The 20,609-nt window shown below is 49.6% G+C and overlaps 1 protein-coding gene across 1 annotated transcript in view; it reads left to right on the top strand.

Moving 5' to 3' along the window:
- The window catches only part of LOC142583637 (cell adhesion molecule Dscam1-like), a 215,639-nt gene that overhangs the window by 157,078 nt on the left and 37,952 nt on the right, over window positions 1-20,609 (top strand). Inside the window, exons 18-23 of the mRNA XM_075694130.1 lie at window positions 507-689; window positions 2,213-2,283; window positions 3,128-3,383; window positions 13,478-13,673; window positions 15,103-15,344; window positions 17,720-17,862. Of these exons, the coding sequence (XP_075550245.1) occupies window positions 507-689; window positions 2,213-2,283; window positions 3,128-3,383; window positions 13,478-13,673; window positions 15,103-15,344; window positions 17,720-17,862 (1,091 nt within the window). The remainder of the gene's footprint in view (window positions 1-506; window positions 690-2,212; window positions 2,284-3,127; window positions 3,384-13,477; window positions 13,674-15,102; window positions 15,345-17,719; window positions 17,863-20,609) is intronic.

The raw sequence follows: 20,609 nt of genomic DNA on the forward strand, positions 1-20,609 counted from the left end.
TTCGGTGGCATTTGCCAGCCTGCTCCTCGCTTTCCCTTTCCTCTCAAGTATACTTCTGTTTTCAAAACAAATAATAATAATAAATAATAATGACAATAACAACGTGACATTTACTCATCTGTTACATATCCTTCTTAAAGGAATTAACAAAAAGAACCGTATATGCATCCAGGTTTAATTATTTCGCTGCATAAACAGTTAGATGCATAGAACTCTCACATCTTGTTATTAGCAACAGAAAAAAAAAGAAAGAAGCCGTAAACCGGACACGCAGAGTGTGGTTTTTGCGCGCCAGTTTTTGCTCTGTTCCTACCGCTCAGGAGTGAACGAAGGGATTTACGGAGGGTCCTTATCGGGGATTTGGCAAGTCAACAGGGAGGGGGGGGGGGAGGTGATTTTCGTGAAACGTGGTTGTGGTTGTGGTGAAACGTGGTTGTTCTCCCCGGTTGTGGTGGTTGACCGGTTGTGGTGGAAATAGTTTAAAAATGCCACTTTCTGGCGCGCAGCGAGCTGGTCGGCGGACGCGGGTTCCCGGGTCCGCAACGTGAGCGCGGGCCGTGACCAGACCTCGTGGACCGTGCGCAGCCTGCAGCCGTCCACCGCCTATCACGTGAGGGCGGCCGCGGTCAACGCTCTTGGCGTTGGGCCGTTCACCGAGCCGCCCCTGCTGATCACCACCGACGAAGAAGGTGCGCCCAACGCTCCACCCTTCCTCCCTCCTCCCCCCGGCCCCCTCCGACTTCCTCCGTTTTCTTCTCACGTTTCCTATACGCCGCACCGGAGCCTCAAAGAAATGTAACTTCAATTACCCTGCTCATTTTAATTCCAACTAACATCTTCGTATCAGTGTTCAATTAGCCAATTAGCGGTGAAGGAGAGCAGTGACACTTGCACATATTCATAGGTGGTTTGCGGAGAAACAATTTTGTCCACAGCAGTGGACAAAAGTGACCAGTAATCGCATGCCGTCCCTCTAGTGACCCAGAAAACTAAGAAATGCGTGCCGACCCGGAGGCGCTAACGAGACAAACCAATGCGACATCTCACCAAGTCTAGCCATGTGATGTACAAACATGAGCTTGGTCTCTACTGTCGCTCAGTGCTAAGATGGTGGTCAGTTGGCTTCCTTCCGAACGCGAAGTCAGCCTGCGCCGTGTAAAACCGTATTTGTGCTGGCGCTCCTTGGTCGCGCGAATAACAAAAAAAAAAGTTAGTTAGGCGAGTTTGCCTAAAGGCGACACGAGCGGACAGAGTTAGATGCACCCAGATGACAAAGTCGGACGTAACTGCGTTTGAATATCAGATTCATTTGTGATAGGCCCAGGTTGCAGCAGCACGCGGCGCCGAGGCTAAACAATATAACTTGCGAGAGGAATGTATGATTCCGGGTAGCCGTTTCGCGGCATTGTCGATCGAATCCAACGTCGCTTATGTGCATCTCACCCAGCCTGCACTGCTCAGTCAACCTACTTAGTGGGTGGATTAACTTAGCCTTCCCTGACGCTGATTCCATGAACCTGGCGAGAAATTTTCAACCAAACAAATAGATTCATCATGCTCTTGTCGGTCACCTATGCAAAGAAACCGATATATATAGCTTTCACACATCTTGCCCTCGCAAATTCACTGATCGAAATTCAGTAGCTTTTCTAACGTAGATTCACTAAAGGCTATAGAAACTCCACAAAAGACTTTCACAGTCTGAAAAATTGTTTTTGAATGGAGATGAAACGCCATTGCGTGTGGTCACGCCAGCGTTTCTACGTGACTTGAACGCTTTGCGGCTCTGTGGTTTTGCTAGTATTAGCGTGATTAAGAAAAGCTCACAAAAAGTTTGCGACAACAGACCAGTTGGAGATAGCACGGAATGTATATTATAACAATAATATAAAGGAGGCAACAACAACGGAGCACTATAATTGTTTTGAGTACAAAGCTGTCGAGAGAACTATAGCATAAAAACGCCAGATTTTATAAATATATATGTGTTGTGTGGCAGCTTACTCGACTTGGAAATATTAGGAACGCATTGCTGAAGATGTTTCGCTATCTCGAGCAAAATAGTCGCGTAGGAATTCCCCCATGGATAGACGCAATACAAAAAATCATTCAGCAAGTGCGTGTTTATTAGCATTCAGTTATTTCATTTGCATTTTTGGGAGACTTATCATAGTACATGTGCTTCACGTGTTTTTTTTTTCTCCTATCACAGTGCCTGGGGGTCCACCAACACATGTTTCCGTCCAGACGTTAGGTCCACAGTCCCTTAAGGTCACCTGGAAGGTATGACTCTCGACAACCTCTGGCTTTTGTAATTGCCTGTGGCAAAGAAAAGACTAAAAAGACGAGCGTTTGCCTATTTTTTTTGTTTTTTTACTGAATTTTTGGCCGATTTACGCACTGTAAGTTCTCGTATTATGAATTTCCCGCCACAACAGGTACTCCGACTGTTATTATTTAAACATTTTACCGCATCATACGCCACAACACTTGTGCTGCCGAGACTCCTAAATTTTTTGCTAGTTTTCTGCAAACTGAATTTTCGTCACAAATTGCACTTTGAAGCGTTGAATATTCAAAACCCTCTCAGCCACGCATTGTGGCATATCTTTAGTAAATTATTGTTAGTCCCACATTCACGCTGGAATACGCTACTGAGTTCGAAGCGAAAATTCCAGACTGTGGCATGAATATTTTAGCTAATCCTTGCCCGCTCTCGTAATTAAAAACGGTATAGTACTTTGCAGACATTGCGATGTTAGTGATTCCCCGCTGTTTCATGAAAACAAACTGAAATGTTCATTTAAAACAGGCGTGTAAGTAGTTTAATAGCTCGTAATTTCTCGTTCAATAATGAATGCTCGTTTTTTTATTGACAGGAAGCCTTCTAGCGTCTGAATAAACGCGGTAGTGCCTCTACAGCAGCATGAATCATTTCTCAAATTACCTTACGCATAGAGCAGCTTCTCTTTATCGAAGGGTATCATACACATTCGGCGCTTTTTTTTTCGTACTTCCACTGCACAGAACAATAAAAAAATATATATCTCCGTACGAATAGACACTGCGAGGTAACGTGCAAGTGAATGCACTTTAAAACTGAACAGTGAACCGCGCCTGCATGCAGCCCCCGGTGCCCGAACTTCGTCACGGCCGCATCAGGGGCTACTACGTCGGCTACAAGCTGCACAACTCCAGCGACCTGCACCTGTACAAGACGGTCGAGAGCAGGGCGGAGGAGGGCGACGACCCGGAGGCGGCCGGCGAATGCGCGCTCAGCAACCTGCGCAAGTTCACCAAGTACAGCGTCCTGGTGCAGGCGTACAACGCCGTCGGCGCAGGACCGCGCTCCGACGAGGTCATCGTCTACACCGCCGAAGACGGTATGAGCGCGCGCTCGGCTGCGCCGTCTGGAGCGCGAGACAGCGCAGCGAGACGAGATAGGGAGTTTTGGGAACCGAGGGCCGAAAGTTAGGGAATGCAAACCAGCGGGTGTGCAAAAAAAAAACAAACGGAAAGGAGCGGCAACGAACGCGAAGGAGCAGCAATAGAGTGTAGCCTTCTGCGTACGCTAAGCGATTTGGGTTCGCAATTTTCTAGGCCTCCCTGAAGACATATAGGAAAGGGAGACAACGCAAACAACGTCCTGGTTTTGTATAGTAGAAGCATGAAAAATGTCTGTTTTTTTCACGCTTTCTTTCTCATCTATAATTCATTTTATATGCATTCAGCTGGCTACTCTAGCTCTGTCGTTTTCGCGCTTTCTGAAACCCGCCTTCAAAAAGTGGAGGGATCGAGGAAAAACAAGTAGCCGATGGACAAAAGACCAATGGTCGTGCCTTACGTGCGTGAGGCTGCGCACAGCTTTAAGAGCGTGGCTAACATGTACAAGGTTTCGATGGCTTTTTTTGGCGCCACACAAGTTGGCTGGCCTGTGCCCGCGCATTCACAAAGCGCCGAGGCCCTCCCCAAGCGGGAAGAGTCACGCTAGGCCATATTTCGCCGGCTCGGTTGGCGTGGTGAACGAAGTCGCGCTTAGTTATGGTACGGTCTACATCGCCCAAACAGACCGGTGCCTAAACCATAGAGTTAGAGAACACGAACTTTCGATAAAGAAATAACGTTCCGCACATGTGCCTGTGCACTGTGATTTCTGCATGTGTGAGCCGAAGCTTTCCGGTGTTTTCATTCTCGGTAAGAGTATGGATGCCCTGGCGCGTGAGCTCATGGAAGCATACTACATTAAAACGAAAATAGACATGCGTATCAGTGACACGTCCGTGCTTCTGCGTGCTGGCGAATATGATTTTTTTTTCAATCTTTACTAGATTAGAAAGTTCCTGGAATGCCCTTATCTGCTGTAATTTGACGAGCATTTGAATCGATTTGGTTTGTAAATGTGCGGAACGGCTAATATATTGCGTTGCAATACCGCAAATAAAGTTAGTTGCGAGTGATGCCTTTTTCTTTCTCGTCTTCCGTCGTTTCTGCGCGTCTATATCGCACCAGCTGCAATTACCGTTTTCCTGGAAAAAAAAAATAAAGTAGCGGGATGTCGGAGCTCGTCCTGTAGCTTTCTTTGTCCGTGTCTTTTCCTGGCGCTGGCAAACGTTTAACACAAGCGCTTCCTATCTGCTCTCCTCTTCTTGCCGCACCGTCTCGCACTTCAGGAGCCACGAAACGCCACCTAGCCTAACCCTGCGCACCGCTGCACTGCTGTGGTCGTCTTTTATAACGCGGACGGTAGGCGGAAAGCCGAGGAAGCGCTGACTCCTACATACCGTGGATTTCTGCACACCGTGCGGCCGTTTCTGCATCGCCACCACGCTGCGCCGCCTTCCGCGGTATTTCTGTCTGCGGCTCAACTTAGTGCAGTACGACGGTTGCGCTGAGGTCTTGTTCTTACACACAAGGGCTCGCAAGAAGTAGAAAGCAAAACAAAAAACACCACCAGGGTTCTGGAGGGACGTGTATGGATGCTAATACTATAGTACGCGACTAGCTTCGCGCATAAGTGCTAACCAGACAAACGGATCGAACCACACTATACGGCAAATTAATCATTGTCCTTATTCACTGTGGCTGCAGTGATGATAAAAAAAAGACCTTACATTAAAGAACGTGGAATTTATAGGAGATGACGAAACGTTTTCATTTAGGACACCGATTATAATTTCAGCACTTTTGGAAGCGGTGGTATGCAATCGATTTCACGACAAAAAAAAAAGCGTTTGTGTTATTTATGCAAGATTAGCTACTACAACCCTACTCTCCTTATTAAATCGAAATGAAATTGTACTGTTACATGGCGCCAGATGGTTGTCAAGCTTTGTGTGTTCATTTACGATCCGTGAAACAGTTGCGTATATTTTAGTGTATGCTGACTTATACGGTTCATCGCCACGAAGGAACGTGGTGTCCTTAAGAGACATCGCAGCGGAGGGCTCCTGATTCATTTTGACCACCTGGAACTATTTAACTTGCATATTAAGCTTGGTACACGAAACCTCTTTAGGGCGATAGCTATACTACTCCACGTACAAATCCAGAAAACGTCTGGTTCCGTAAATCTGACCTTCAAGCTCAGTCAAGGTCAAACTAGGACGTAGCCTGCCACCACCGGAAACAGCTGCGTACGCCCCGCGGGCGCACATATCTTGAAAGCTATCTGCGATGTGGACCAACTGCGCGGTCGCGCAGGCATCATCAAAGCGATCTGCGATGTGTAAAAACTGCGCCGCGTGCTGGCAGCTTCGTATGCGCTGTGCTTTCGACGCTTAGTTTACGTTGAAGCGAGATACAGCACGAAGGTCAAGTCGCTCGCTGCTGCTGCCGCGCCGAGCGGCACCTGCGTGCGTTCCCAAAGCAAGCAAAGCTGTGCTATCGCTCGACAAGCTTGGTTTAACCGCGTTCAACCACGGTAATTTTTTATTCTTTTTTTGCTTTCCGTGGCAATCGGAGTGCAGTCCCCTAAGCCGGGAGTCGAACCCGCACCTTCGTGCTCAGGAACGGAACGCCACTGTATGTAGCCACTGAGCCACTGCGGAGGATACTCAGTTATTCCGTACATTAGTGGTTCGACACAGAGAAGTACTGATTGTCACTTCGCCTGCTTTGCGCATTCTAGCAGAGGAAGATTATAATATACTGATACCGCGTGCAATATACACGGCCTGAACACTGCTAAGCTTGTTGCTTAAAAACAGGTTGTTGCGTTTCGCCTGCGACACGTGGTTTTGCCGGCGCGACTGCGGCGGGGCGGCAGACATTTTGGCCCGATCGTCGTCGCCGCAACACTCATCGCCAGGTGTTTCCAGGCGCGACTGCGGCGATGCGACCGCCTAGGGATCATCCTCGCATTCCAGTCATTGTGCCCGAAACAGGCGATGCCAAAGCAGGGATCTCGTTCCAGTCATTGTGCCCGAAACAGGCGATGCCAAAGCAGGGACCATCCTCTCATTACAGTCATTGTGTCCGACCGGCAGCGCCACGACAGGGTGCTACGAGATCGTGCTCGACATGGTGCTACGGCATCGCTACGACAGTGTGCGTCACCATTAGCCCATTGTACATTCACGTGCTCGTCTTTTGAGGGGTTCCTTCTTGCCCTCAACTGCGAGAGTATAAAAACAGCTGCCCCCGGACGCCAAAAGGAGGGCTCCGATTTCTTCTGTTGAGTGAAGTGCTCTCCCGTCTCTCTACTACGGTCAAACCTGACCGCCAACTCTTTGCGATGTTAAAATAAACAAGTTGTTTCGTTGTTACCAGTCGACTCATGCTTTGCCGGGACCTTCGGATGCTTCCAGTTGTACCCCAGGCCGCCAGGCCAACGCTACCCTTGAGGCTTGCGACCCAGGTACAACCACGGGCGTCAGCGCCGAGTTCCCAACAGATCGTACCAGCAGTCCGATCCAAACATCTGGTGGCAGCGGTGGGATCGCGACAACGGAGGCCAGCAGCGAAGAGATGCAGTTGACTGTATGCTGAGCAGCTCAACGACGATCCGGGAGCAGTGCAACGAGCCCTGTGTGACGACTGGTTGCCTGCAGCGGAACGACTGCGCGGAATTCCTGCCTGCGAGGTTTGGTGAGTGCGGGACTTTCTTCTTCTGAGCTTTGCCAGGCTTTTGTTAGTGTTAGAAACAGAGCTGGTAATTGTGGTTGTCGTTGCTGCCGGGTTAGTTGCGGCAAGACAATAGTAAGCAGTAGAGAAAGCAGCATTCAGAGCAGCCATGGATTTGAAGTCGTTGCGCAAACCGAAATTGTTGGAGCTTGCAAGAGAGTTGGGTCTGGATGTCTCAGACAAACTCAGAAAACCAGAACTGCTAAAGGCTATTCTTGAGTTAGAGGCTGAGGATGACGAGCTGTCGGAATGCCTTGAGACTATTGAGGAGAGGTCAAAAAGACAGGAGCGCGAACTTAAAGAGCAAAAAGAGAAACAGGAGCGCGAACTTAAAGAGCAAAAAGAGAAACAGGAGCGCGAACTTAAAGAACAGAAAGAGCGAGAGCAACAAGAGCGTGACCGTCAACACGCTTTGGAAATGAAGCGTCTTGAGGTAGAGATGGAACGCGCTCGTAATGGAAGTCAGGCACACGGTGCAGGAGAACGCGTATTGTTCAAAATGACTGACCTGATGCGGCCGTTTAAGCTTGGAGAGGACATTGGTTTGTTCCTGGTTAACTTTGAGCGAACGTGCGAGAAGCAGGGGTTCTCTCGGGAAACGTGGCCACAGCGCTTGCTCACTTTGTTACCCGGCGAGGCGGCCGACGTAGTCGCTCGCTTGGATAGAGAGGAGGCAGAGGATTTCGACACAGTGAAATCGAGTCTTCTAAAAAAGTACCGGCTGTCTGCGGAGGCGTTCCGTCGGAAGTTTCGGGAAAATGAGAAAGGCAGAAGTGAGTCATATACAGAGTTTGCGTATAGGCTTATGTCGAACATGCAGGAGTGGCTCAAAGAAGAGAAAGCGTTTGGTGACCACGATAAAGTTCTGCAGTGTTTCGGGCTAGAACAGTTTTATAGTCGGTTACCGGAGAACGTGCGATACTGGGTCTTGGATAGGCCAGACGTGAGTACGGTGGCTAGAGCCGCTGAGCTAGCCGAGGAGTTTGTGACGCGTCGAGCTCGCGGAGCTAAGGACGGTCAAAAGGGTGAATTTGGCTCGAGGTTTGAGAGGCCGAAATTCACGCCCATGAGATTAAAGGGGGACACGCGTAGTGAGGATGCGAGTGAAAGCAGTCCGACCAAACGTAAAGAGACGGCGGCAGCCAAACGCAGAAAGCGGTTCGAGATGAGGCGAGCGCGCTTGTGTTATACGTGCCAGAAGCCGGGTCACTTTTCGGCGCAGTGTCCGGAAACAACACCAAAAGTTGTGTTTTTTTCAATAGGCAGCACTGACGAGAACATGAAGCTTCTCGAGCCTTACATGCGAGACCTCCTCGTAAACGGGAAAGAGTGCCGAGTGCTTCGCGATTCCGCAGCTACGATGGATGTAGTTCACCCGTCTTACGTAGAACCCCATATGTTCACGGGCGAGTGCGCATGGATCAAGCAAGCCGTGGAAGCTCATAGCGTGTGTCTGCCGGTAGCAAAAGTGCTTATTGAAGGACCTTTCGGAGCGCTTGAGACAGAGGCGGCAGTGTCATCTATGCTGCCACCCCAGTACCCGTACCTATTTTCAAACAGGTCCGATCACCTCCTGCGCGAGAAGGGGCTTTTGTTTGGTGAAGCTAGTGTTCAGGCCTTAACCAGATCGAAGGTTCGGGAGCTCGCTGCAAAGGCGGTAGTTGCGGGGCCGACGTTATCAAACAACGAAAAAGGGTCAGAGGCGCAGCAAGCTGATATTCCGAGCACGCCCGAACTGAATAAACTTGAGTCTGTAACGTTAAAGGCGCCAGATACTGGAGAGGAAATGCCCGACACGGGAAAGTTAGAAGAGCTATCTACTGATTTGCTCATCGCGCCTACGTCAGACGGACTTGATAGGTTGCTAAAAGTCAGCCGGTCGGCTTTGATAGCCGAGCAAAAAAAGGATGGCAGCCTGGAAAACGTGCGCTGCAATGTCAAAGAAGGTATCGCCAGGAAAACTGCGCGTTTTGTGGAAAGGGGTGGAGTCCTGTACCGGAAGTATCTAGACCGCAGAGGAGTGGAGTTCGATCAGCTGGTCGTGCCTCAATGCTATCGTCAGGATCTGTTGCGCTTGTCACATGGGGGTTCGTGGTCCGGACACCTAGGAGTTAAGAAAACTAAGGACCGTCTCTTGCAAGAGTACTATTGGCCAGGGTGTTTTCGGGACGCAGACCATTTCGTGAGGACATGTGACACTTGTCAGCGGGTGGGCAAACCAGGGGACAAATCAAGGGCGCCGTTGAAATTGGTACCTATCATAACGGAGCCTTTTAGACGGCTCGTTATTGATACAGTGGGACCTCTGCCGGTAACAGCCACGGGGTACAGACACATTTTGACTGTGATCTGCCCAGCGACAAAGTTCCCTGAAGCAGTGCCGCTTAAAGAACTCAGCTCAGTTGAGATAGTTAATGCACTACTGTCCATATTTGCGCGAGTTGGTTTTCCTGCAGAAATTCAATCAGATCAGGGCACAGTGTTTACTAGCGCTTTGACGACAACTTTTCTCGAAAGGTGTGGGGTAAAGCTGTTACACAGCTCAGTGTACCACCCACAGTCGAATTCCGTTGAGAAGCTCCACTCCGTCATGAAGCGCGTGTTGAGAGCGTTGTGTTTTGAACATCGAACTGACTGGGAGCTGTGTCTGCCTGGGGTGATGTTTGCTTTAAGGACCGCGCCGCATGCGGCTACGGGGTTTTCGCCAGCTGAACTGGTGTACGGTCGCTCGCTTCGATCTCCGCTTCGCATGCTTCGAGAATCATGGGAAGGTAGGGGCGACGACCCAGTCGTGGTGGAGTACGTACTTAAGCTCCTCGAACGCTTAAGAAGGGCACAGGAGTTGTCAGGTGAAGCAATGACAAAGGCCCAGCAGAGGGCCAAGGTTTATTATGATCGGACAGCCAGGGCCCGTCGTTTTGAGGTTGGCGATGAGGTCATGATATTGCGCACATCGCTAAACAACAAACTAGACGTGCAGTGGGAGGGCCCAGCACGAATTGTTCAGAAACTGTCGGACGTTAACTACGTGGTAAGTCTGCCAGGAAAGCGGAAAGCACAGCAAGTTTACCACTGTAATCTGCTCAAACCTTATAGACAACGGGAAGCAGTGGTGTGCATGATGATAAACGTTCCTGAAGAGCTTCCAGTCGAGCTTCCGGGACTAGGCTCAGTGACGAACAGGGAAGACACCGGTCAAGTCATTAGTGACCTTATCAGTAAAGCACCGCTGTCGCCCGAGCAGAAAACCGAACTACACCAGCTATTACAAGAGTTTCAAGGTCTGTTCTCTGAGAGGCCTGGTAGGACTTCTGTACTTACTCATGATATAGAACTTACCTCCACAGAGCCAGTACGATCCAAGGCGTATCGGGTGTCACCCCGCCAGAGCGATATTATGGAGGCTGAGGTAAAGAAAATGCTACAGCTCGGTGTTATTGAGGCAGGTGAGAGTGATTATACCTCCCCTTTGATTTTAGTTGAGGTACCGGGCAAGGAACCTCGTCCTTGCGTCGACTACCGCAGGCTTAATTCCATCACTAAGGATCAAATTTATCCGATCCCTAACATCGAGGAGCGCCTTGAGAAAGTTAGTAGCGCTCAGTTTATTTCCACCCTAGATCTTGTCAGGGGTTATTGGCAGGTTCCACTTACAGAAGAGGCTAGTAGGTATGCGGCGTTCATTTCACCAATGGGAACATTCCGTCCTAAAGTGTTGAGTTTTGGTTTGAAGAACGCGCCATACTGTTTTTCAAGTCTCATGGATAAAGTGTTGCGGGGACAGCAAGAATTCGCTTTACCGTATCTAGACGACGTAGCGATATTCTCCGCATCCTGGTCTGAGCATATGACACACTTGCGGGCAGTGCTAACCCGCCTGCGCGAAGCGGGCTTGACAGTCAAGGCTCCTAAGTGCCAGTTAGCACAGGCCGAGGTTGTCTACCTCGGTCACGTGATTGGTCAGGGTCGTCGCCGCCCCTCTGAAATAAAAGTGGCCGCTGTGCGAGACTTTCCGCAACCGCGCACCAAGACCGATATTCGGTCGTTCTTGGGTGTCGCCGGCTACTATCAGAGGTACATCCCTAGGTACTCTGATATCGCGGCTCCCCTGACGGATGCTCTAAGAAAGACAGAGCCTCAAACAGTCGTCTGGGACGAGACCAAGGAAAGAGCTTTTAGCGCCCTAAAGAGTGCCCTAACAAGCCAGCCTGTGCTACGATCGCCAGACTATACAAAAGGGTTCATTGTTCAGTGCGATGCTAGTGAGCGAGGCATGGGCGTTGTACTGTGCCAACGGGAAAATGGAGAAGTAGAACACCCCGTCCTGTATGCTAGTCGTAAGCTGACCAGTCGTGAGCAGGCGTATAGCGCCACCGAGAAAGAGTGTGCATGTCTCGTGTGGGCCGTTCATAAATTGTCATGCTATCTAGCCGGCTCGAGGTTTATCATTGAGACGGATCACTGCCCTCTCCAATGGCTGCAGACCATCTCTCCCAAAAATGGCCGCCTCCTGCGCTGGAGCCTCGCTTTACAACAATATTCCTTTGAGGTGCGTTACAAAAAGGGGAGTCTCAACGGTAACGCCGATGGCTTAAGTCGAAGCCCCTAACGTAGGAATCAGCCTCAAAATTGTTTGTTACTGATGTTTTCTTCCTGAGGCAGGATTTTTTTTTTTAACATATTGCTTTTGTTTAGTGTTTCAAAGTGATGATATGCTTTCTAGTGCAATTTTTCAATTTGTGGACGCGTTCTGAGTGATGCTAGACTACTGTAAGGAACTAGGCAGTGGTATAAAAAGGGGAAAGAGCCTGGCAGGGCTTAGTGAGGGTTGTGCCGTGCTTGCTGACTGAGCGGTTGAGTTTCAGCGTAGTTCTAACGCTTGCCGGGAACGAGAACAAAAATGTGAACTCTCCCGAAGTCACTTTGCAGTGTCCCGTGCGAACCTGAACAAGAGAACGAGGCCTTCTCTGTGCGCTGCGCTCAAGAAACGTCGAGGGACGCCCGACTTCGGTTATGAGCATCATCGAGCGACATCCCTCCGGACAGCGGATGCAGTCCCCTGTCCATCGGGATCTCCTTCCCCCGGCGGGGCGGTCTGTTGCGTTTCGCCTGCGACACGTGGTTTTGCCGGCGCGACTGCGGCGGGGCGGCAGACATTTTGGCCCGATCGTCGTCGCCGCAACACTCATCGCCAGGTGTTTCCAGGCGCGACTGCGGCGATGCGACCGCCTAGGGATCATCCTCGCATTCCAGTCATTGTGCCCGAAACAGGCGATGCCAAAGCAGGGATCTCATTCCAGTCATTGTGCCCGAAACAGGCGATGCCAAAGCAGGGATCTCGTTCCAGTCATTGTGCCCGAAACAGGCGATGCCAAAGCAGGGACCATCCTCTCATTACAGTCATTGTGTCCGACCGGCAGCGCCACGACAGGGTGCTACGAGATCGTGCTCGACATGGTGCTACGGCATCGCTACGACAGTGTGCGTCACCATTAGCCCATTGTACATTCACGTGCTCGTCTTTTGAGGGGTTCCTTCTTGCCCTCAACTGCGAGAGTATAAAAACAGCTGCCCCCGGACGCCAAAAGGAGGGCTCCGATTTCTTCTGTTGAGTGAAGTGCTCTCCCGTCTCTCTACTACGGTCAAACCTGACCGCCAACTCTTTGCGATGTTAAAATAAACAAGTTGTTTCGTTGTTACCAGTCGACTCATGCTTTGCCGGGACCTTCGGATGCTTCCAGTTGTACCCCAGGCCGCCAGGCCAACGCTACCCTTGGGGCTTGCGACCCAGGTACAACCACGGGCGTCAGCGCCGAGTTCCCAACAGATCGTACCAGCAGTCCGATCCAAACAAGGTCTATCCTTCTCTGTTCTGAAACATAATGATGCGTTTACCTAATCATACTGCACTTGATTTATTTCTTTCAGCCACCGGCGACGATTTCCTGGTGAAACAAAATTTAAAGAAACTGACCCATCAGCCCCCGCTCAGCAAACTTCCCATTTCTTACGTTGTCCCAAATTCGCAAACCACGCGCCCTACAGTGTTCACGTTCCTGAGAGCGTGATTTTCAGTCTACAACGTTATCTTTCGGCGCTTGCTAGTTATGTTTGCTACTTAGCTGGTCGGTAAGCAAGTTTGTTAGCTTGTTTGTTAGTCGCGTGTTCGTGTGTGCACGGCCAATGTTTCATGAATTTTTCACCCAGCGTATGAAGTAAATGTCTAGCCGTCGGCAAGGTTAACATCTGTTGATCATTGAAGCCGACATCCCTTTCTAACCGCTTGTGAAAAGGCGAGGCTCTGTCAACATGAATTTGACTGTGTATATTCTTCACTGTTTCCTCTAACCCTCAGTGCCTCAGGTGGCCCCGTCGGGTGTCCACTGCTCGGCCAGTTCGGCGACGAGCCTACGCGTCTCGTGGGCACTGTTGCACGAGAAAAGTTTGGACGGCCTTCACAAGGGTTACCGCGTCCTCTACAAGCTGATCGACCATAGCTTTTATGGTGAGAACATTACGCTTGTCTGCACGAGTCAGAGGCCACTTCTGCTGTTAGTTCTTTTGTCTGATTTTCGAGAGTCGGGACAACCGCAATAAAATGGGCGATAAGATAATGAGATCAGACGAGATTGGCCCTGCTTACAAGCAACTGTATATGTACAGTTCTCACGAAATGAAACGCGACATTCAGTCAGTCGCAACATTTGTGACAGTCGGGTCTGTGATCGGCCACAGAACCCGCTCACCGGCAACCACCAAAAACGTTCTCGTCCTCGTGGTATACCACAATGCAACACCGACTGATATCTCCAGTGGAACTTCTCTTCTTTTGATCTTTCCGTCCCCCTTTCCCTTTCCCCAGTGTAGGGTAACCAACCGGGCTCAGTCCTGGTTAACCTCCCTACCTTTCATTTATCATTTTCTCTCTCTCTCTCTTGCTTCCACGGGTATACCCATGGGCGGCGTTAAAAAAGACGGCGGCCACGCAGTCCGGCTGTTGCGTTTCATTCCGTGAGTACTGTACCCTCTAGGAGACCAAAGCGCGCCAGTGAGAAAGCTCGGCGGCATACTGTATAGACATCAGCAACGTACGTGCAATGAAGCGTTCTTCACGGCTCACTTCCTGGCAGTGCTAGCTTCTTGCATAGCTTCATGTGTCAAGCTTCGCACATAACTTTAGAAGGACTTTGTCATCTCGTTGTTCACGCTGTTTTCATTTTTCATAGGCTAACCCGCTTTCCATCACAGAAAAGACCATTCCTGCATTTCTCTGCTCAAAAGACGTCTTTAGCAGAATGTTCAGGCAAGGTGCAGTTATTTAATCAAGTATTATTTTCTTGTATTAATTAACATGTTATAACTCGTATGTTATATCAACTCAGTGGTTTCGCCTCTTTAACCATCCTGATGCGCGAGCGTGTAAGAGCACAGCGTTCTCTTAACTCCTAAGTGGCCTGAGCGGAGAACGTGTGGTTTCGCATGCTTACACTATACCACGGCTAAACAGAAGCTTTAGCTGTGTTCATTCAAATGCTGGCACCTGTATAAAAAAGATAATGAACGGTAACAGCAGTTCTTCTGAAGGTCCTGATAATACAGATGTTCCCGGGTAACTAGAAACGAGGTCCCTTATGAGCACAACTCTAAACGCAACACTCATGAACACGGTATAAAGAACCACGCAAAGACAGAAACACGACAACATGCGGGAACAAAATCATGTACAATTTGAAGAGAGAAGTATATTCAGAAGCCGAGCAACGATCAAATTTAGTGCCAGTAGAAAAGAGATGTTGAGTGCATGGTCACCAATTAGCCCAAAAATGCGCGTTTGCCAAGAAAAAAAAAAAAACTTGCGACAGTGTGTTTGACGTGCGTTGATGTTGATGCGTGTGTTTCACGTGCGTTGTGTGTCACGTGAGTTTTCTGAGGAATGGAGAATATCTAAAGGTTTCTAAGTTCGTGCGCCTCTGCGTACAGTATTAGCGTTTCCTTACTTTTTTGCTTCCTTACCCTGTTCGCTGGGCCAGCCTCGGAAGAAGTCGAGACGGCGTCGTCCCAGGTGCCCTCCTGGACCGAGCGCGATGTGCCCCCCGACGCCACGTCGGCCGTGCTGGGCGGCGTGGAGCCCTTCCGCAACTACAGCGTACGCGTGGCCGCCCGCACTGGCGCGGGCACGGGAGCATTCAGCGAGCCCGTGCACTGCAGCACACCGGAGGACGGTGAGATTGCGACTGCGTCACCTCGGCCACCATCATGCCGTGGAAAGCACTAACGTACTCTTTTGAACAATATATATATATATATATATATATATATATGTGTGTGTGTGTGTGTGTGTGTGTGTGTGTGTGTGTGTGTGTGTGTGTGTGTGTGTGTGTGTGTGTGTGTGTGTGTGTGTGTGTGTGTGTGTGTGTGTGTGTGTGTGTGTGTGTGTGTGTGTGTGTGTGTGTGTGTGTGTGTTTAAATGGCGGATTCCGACAACCACGCGCCCTCAACTGTCTGTAGCCTGCGCCGGCACTAAATAGAATCGGGCTTTGCGTTTGGCGGCTGCAGCGTTACGATGGATGAAAAACAAAATTGGGCTCAACTTCACGGTCGCGTTCAACTTCATTTTCCATTCTTCTTATCGTGCGTCAAGTGGAGCAACTGATTTCAGCGATGACGGCGGCGCAGTAGTTTCCGAGCCACGTTCCCGAGTCAATTACGAAGGGCGAAAAGAAAATCATACCCAACCCTCCGGTTCGCCGAGACAACTCACGCTTCATCCGCCTAGTTCACACTGTTATGTAAGTCACGCCCTGTAACACGCAGCGACGTGCAGCCTTCGGAATAACAGGCACTTTGGCAAGCGTGTCTGTACATAACAAATTGAACAAGTCGCGTTTGTTGCTACGTCGCATTTCCATAGAAACACCGTCGCAACTGGGTTGGGAACAATTATATAGCTAGTAAATTTCACATGCAGGATATATTTTGTTACTCTAACATCATTTCAGACTTGAGTCGTGCATGCGTGCAGAGGGCCCCACGCAGTAAAAGGCATTCACACACGCCGGCCAGTCGCCCTCATGGGACACAAAAGCGCGATCACTTCCTTGTGGGCCGATGACCGATGTTCAAGTAGCAACTGCACGGACAGCGGCCCATCGTCAAGTCATAGCAGTTCGTTGAAGAGTGTTTGTGATTACAATCGAGAACAGTGGCACAATAAAGGCACCATGTTCTCTTCGCAGCCGCAGTCATCGCACGCGGCACTGTGGGTCATTCTAAACAGCGTTGTGTAAACCTCCGTGAAGGCAACTCCTAACGATAGCCGACACGGAAGCGATGCCTCCCGTTGGTGAAGTCCGAGTGGAGGTTGCAGTGAAGGAATTAGTTCGTGTAGTCTGCTGCGCGCTATATTTGGTGAATTCCACTTTGAACCCCCGAAATTTCCGATGCCACTACCATTGAAATTTCTAGATAGCTTGCCATACGAGCAACTGCGTATGTCCCCGTTGCATATAACGCTCCGTGCGTGCGACCTTTACACACATTATCTGACTCTATATATACAGCAGCCTTTTGAAAACAATTTTCTGAAACTGACCGCTTAAAGTGTCGTGACTCGTTCTGTTGATAGAGAATACCTGATTTAGCTAAATTCAAATGTCAGCATTATTACTGTATATTACACATCTCCAAAACATTGATCCGATATTATTGGCTTCGTCGTGCTTTGCACTTTTCGAGACATGGAACATAGCAATGACGTAAGAGACGTAAATGTCGATAGGAGGGCAATTTTAGGCTAGCCGGATACATGTTCACGGTCGTGACTTAGCTGACATGAGTACACTCTAATGGACACATTTATGAAGGTCCATTGATACTTTAAAACGACGTTTTGACCTGTTTGATGACGGGAAGACGAAAAGGCTTTCTTCCTTCCGTCGTACGAATTCCGCACTAAAGAAGTTTTTCCCCCTTGTTTAAACAATACACGATGATTGTGTCCACCCACTTTTCACTGCGTTTATTTTTACAGCTAATTTATCATGCCATTGATGATTGATCTGCCTTGTCACTGAAACGCGTAAGTTTTCTCTACATGGCACACAATTCAAGACCAAGAAACTAGACACACGGCAGTGCGGATTTGAGTTCGAAGGCACATACATGATCCTAGCTTAGATCGAGAAGAAAAAGTGAAGCTGAGCTGGTCACGTAATATGCATCACACGTAACAGGTGGCCTTTTATAGAGTAATATAATAGTTGAAGGGAGGAGCGACGCTGTTTAGAGTAACTTTCCTTTTTAGTTTCAGAGGGCTTTCTGTGAAGCATCACCTCCGAAATTTAGCAGGAATGGCATCGGTGTTGTAGATACATGGGAGAGGCCTTCTGCACTGCGAATTCAGTTGTTGTTGTTGTTGTTGTTGTTGTTGTTGTTGTTGTTGTTGTTGTTGTTGTTGTTGTTGTTGTTGTTGTTGTTGTTGTTGTTGTTGTTGTTGTTGTTGTTGTTGTTGTTGTTGTTGTTGTTGTTGTTGTTGTTGTTGTTGTTGTTGTTGTTGTTAAGTGATGTATTCACGTTGACGGGGCGCCGTTCCATGCAGTGCCCGAGGCACCTGCGGATATCAAGGCACTGGTGCTGGCGCCAGACGCCATCCTGATCAGCTGGCTTCCACCACCCAAGACGAAGGGCGTGCTCCAGCGGTACACCGTGTACAGCCGGGTGCATGCCCACGCGCCTAACCAGGTCAGTGCCTGCGTCACGTACCTTGCCGTGCATGGGGACATACTGCGAGTACATTTCATCAAAGCACAAAGACAATGCCCCGTCTTTTTTTTTTTCTGCAGCATTCAACACATGCATGTTACAGGGAAGGGAGCGAAGTGTTTTCGCGTTAAATTCGTCCAGAATAATAAACATGCGCTTCCCGTTGGAGAAGTATAGGTAGAGTGCTAGATTACTAGCTGTGCAAATTCCGAGGCACACCAAATGGCACAGAGACCTAGTCGCATCTCTTCTGACTGCCAGTCTTAGTTTTGAACGCGGCGAACTTTAATAAGCCCAGTTTTTCTTTACTGGTGTAAAGTGTCAAGTCATAAGCAGCAAACACATGGCACACGCCCTATACTGGCTCAGTATATATGCATGGCGTTCTGCCGCTGAGCGCGTGGTCACGATTTAGATTCCCGGGTCGTATAGACCGCATTCCGAAAGGGGCGGGACGAATGAAAAAAAAAAACGCTCGTGTACTTAGATGTACTACGTTAAAAAACCGCAGGCGGGCGAAATTACGCCGAAGACCCCTCTATGTAGCGCCTCCTTTGGTCGGTGCGTTGTTACGGGGCGTTAAAGCTCATCATTCAACAAGCAGATGGGACACACCTTCGGCGTGCAATGGGGCTAGCGCATCCGTATCTGCTTAACATCGTTATCACTGCCAAAATGAGTTCCGCGAAAAATCTTTGACTGGTGGAATCCGTAACCACTACAGCCGCTCACAGACTCACGGCTTGCGGGAGCGACTGTTCGCAGCGCGCGCCACTGCGTCTTGATAACGCTGCCATGGTTGCAGGACTCGTGTGTATGCGTGTCCCCTTGTCACGCTGCGAGGGACATGGAAACGACGCATCGACAGGCTCTCCGTGCGTGTGCCTCGGCCTTCCATCTCAACGAGCTTGCGACGCGCCACTGACAAAAAGAGGCACCTGACCAATCGAGCTCCTTTACCAACAAAGAAAGCTCCAACACACTGACCGGCTCAACCGCGCGCATGCATAACGGCGACGCGCTGTCGTCGTGCATTTAAAATTCAGGTGCCAACGCTGGGCGACACGAAGATAAACTTCGGATATACGCTTAGTTGCGACTGATATGGAACAAGCAGTAAGTAGATGTTTCAAAGAGTAAGTCTTACTTTTAGTTTTTTTTAGCGCCGCGACAAGCGGACATCATGCACGTAAAGAAAACAAACACACACACACAAGCAACTGTGTATATCGCGTTCTGTGTAAAGTGTGCTGTTCGCACCCTTGAAAAGAACGCATAGTAACACGCACCAACGTGTCCATAAAAAAGTCCTTTTAAGTCTCACCGAGTTGGAGCCGTGTTCTTGATTCTGAGACCGGCGCCCAAGAAACTATAATCCAGAGAAGTCGAAGTAGTAGCAATGCACTGCACCCAGATGTAACCTTAAGTGACACTAATAGAGTTAGGGCCGAGCAGCTTCGCGAAGCCTGTCGTGGCTCACGTCGGGGCGATCGCGAGCAGACGTCGTTATCAGTTGCGAGAGCGTTACCAAGGTAACGGTCGCCTGAGGAAGCAGGAATTTCAAACTGAGTCTTGTCGAGGCTGCAGCCTTTTGGCACTCGGTTTGAAGTAGAACATAAAGTGAAGCAATGTTTGATAGGATGACGAGAATGACTTAGACAAAATCCCGTGACTGCCGATGCGATCGATGCTCGCATGACGAGCACGACGGACCAGGCAACACCAACGCGGAAGCATGGCAGAAGTGGGTCGTGAGCGGCAGACGAGGGCTACACGAAATGGCAACCCGTAGAAATTCGAAAGCAATTCAAGCGCGACGATGGTTGGCATATAATTCGTAAGCCGATCACCGTTCTGAACAGAAGTGCGCGATAACCACGCGCGCGGGCAGGGTAAACGGGGTTCTAGGAAATGTCCCCGGTTCAATCTCTAGTTCAGAATCTACGGAACGAAGCGATTGAGCGTCCGTCGGTTACGGTTGACTGGTGCCACCACTTTCATGGAACCCCGTTTTTCGTCGCCGTGCGCGTGTTTATCGCGCACTTGTCTTTCTGTTCGTAACACACTGCCGCCCGCGAGCAAACGTTCGAAATTGTCAACGATGACAGCGGTGTCTCGTTGTCTTCTAAATTTCTCCGGAGTCTCATCGCCCTGGACAAACTTGTAATCCCTTCTTTCGTGTAAAATTCTCCGGTTGGTGGTGGTAAAATCGGCGCGAATCGTAGCCGTTCTAGTCGTCGCTCAACGACAGCCCGACGCGCTGGCTGCGGTGGCGACGGCAGTTGCTGCATGCTGGCGTCCCACCAGGCTGGAACCGAAACACTGAAATCGCACGACGGCGCGCAGACGAGCGGAGGAACCGTCGAAGGAGCCTTTTTTTTTCGGTTTCTTGTTCATGAAGAGCGGGTTGTCCCCGTCGTCGTTCTGGTTGTCGATGTAGGCGCCATGAAGGCGTCCGGTGGTAGATCGGCGCGGCGGTAAGCGATAGATCACGGCAGTACCGGTAGAGTTGCACACTTTCGTTCGGTCTCTGCTGAAGTCGTCGAACTTGAAGTCGTTGGGCATCTGAGGCAATGGCGGACTTGCCGGTGTAGTTTCACTACGCCAGCAAGTCGACTATTGAGTTCACTACACAGCGTAACAGTTACGTACGTTTGTTCATTTCTTTTTCTTTCTTTTCTTTCTTTCTAATTCGGATATTTCCCAGCGGAATAAAGCGAGAGAAA

The sequence above is a fragment of the Dermacentor variabilis genome, chromosome 5, assembly GCF_050947875.1.
Source record: "Dermacentor variabilis isolate Ectoservices chromosome 5, ASM5094787v1, whole genome shotgun sequence".
Classification (NCBI taxonomy): Eukaryota; Metazoa; Arthropoda; class Arachnida; order Ixodida; family Ixodidae; genus Dermacentor; species Dermacentor variabilis.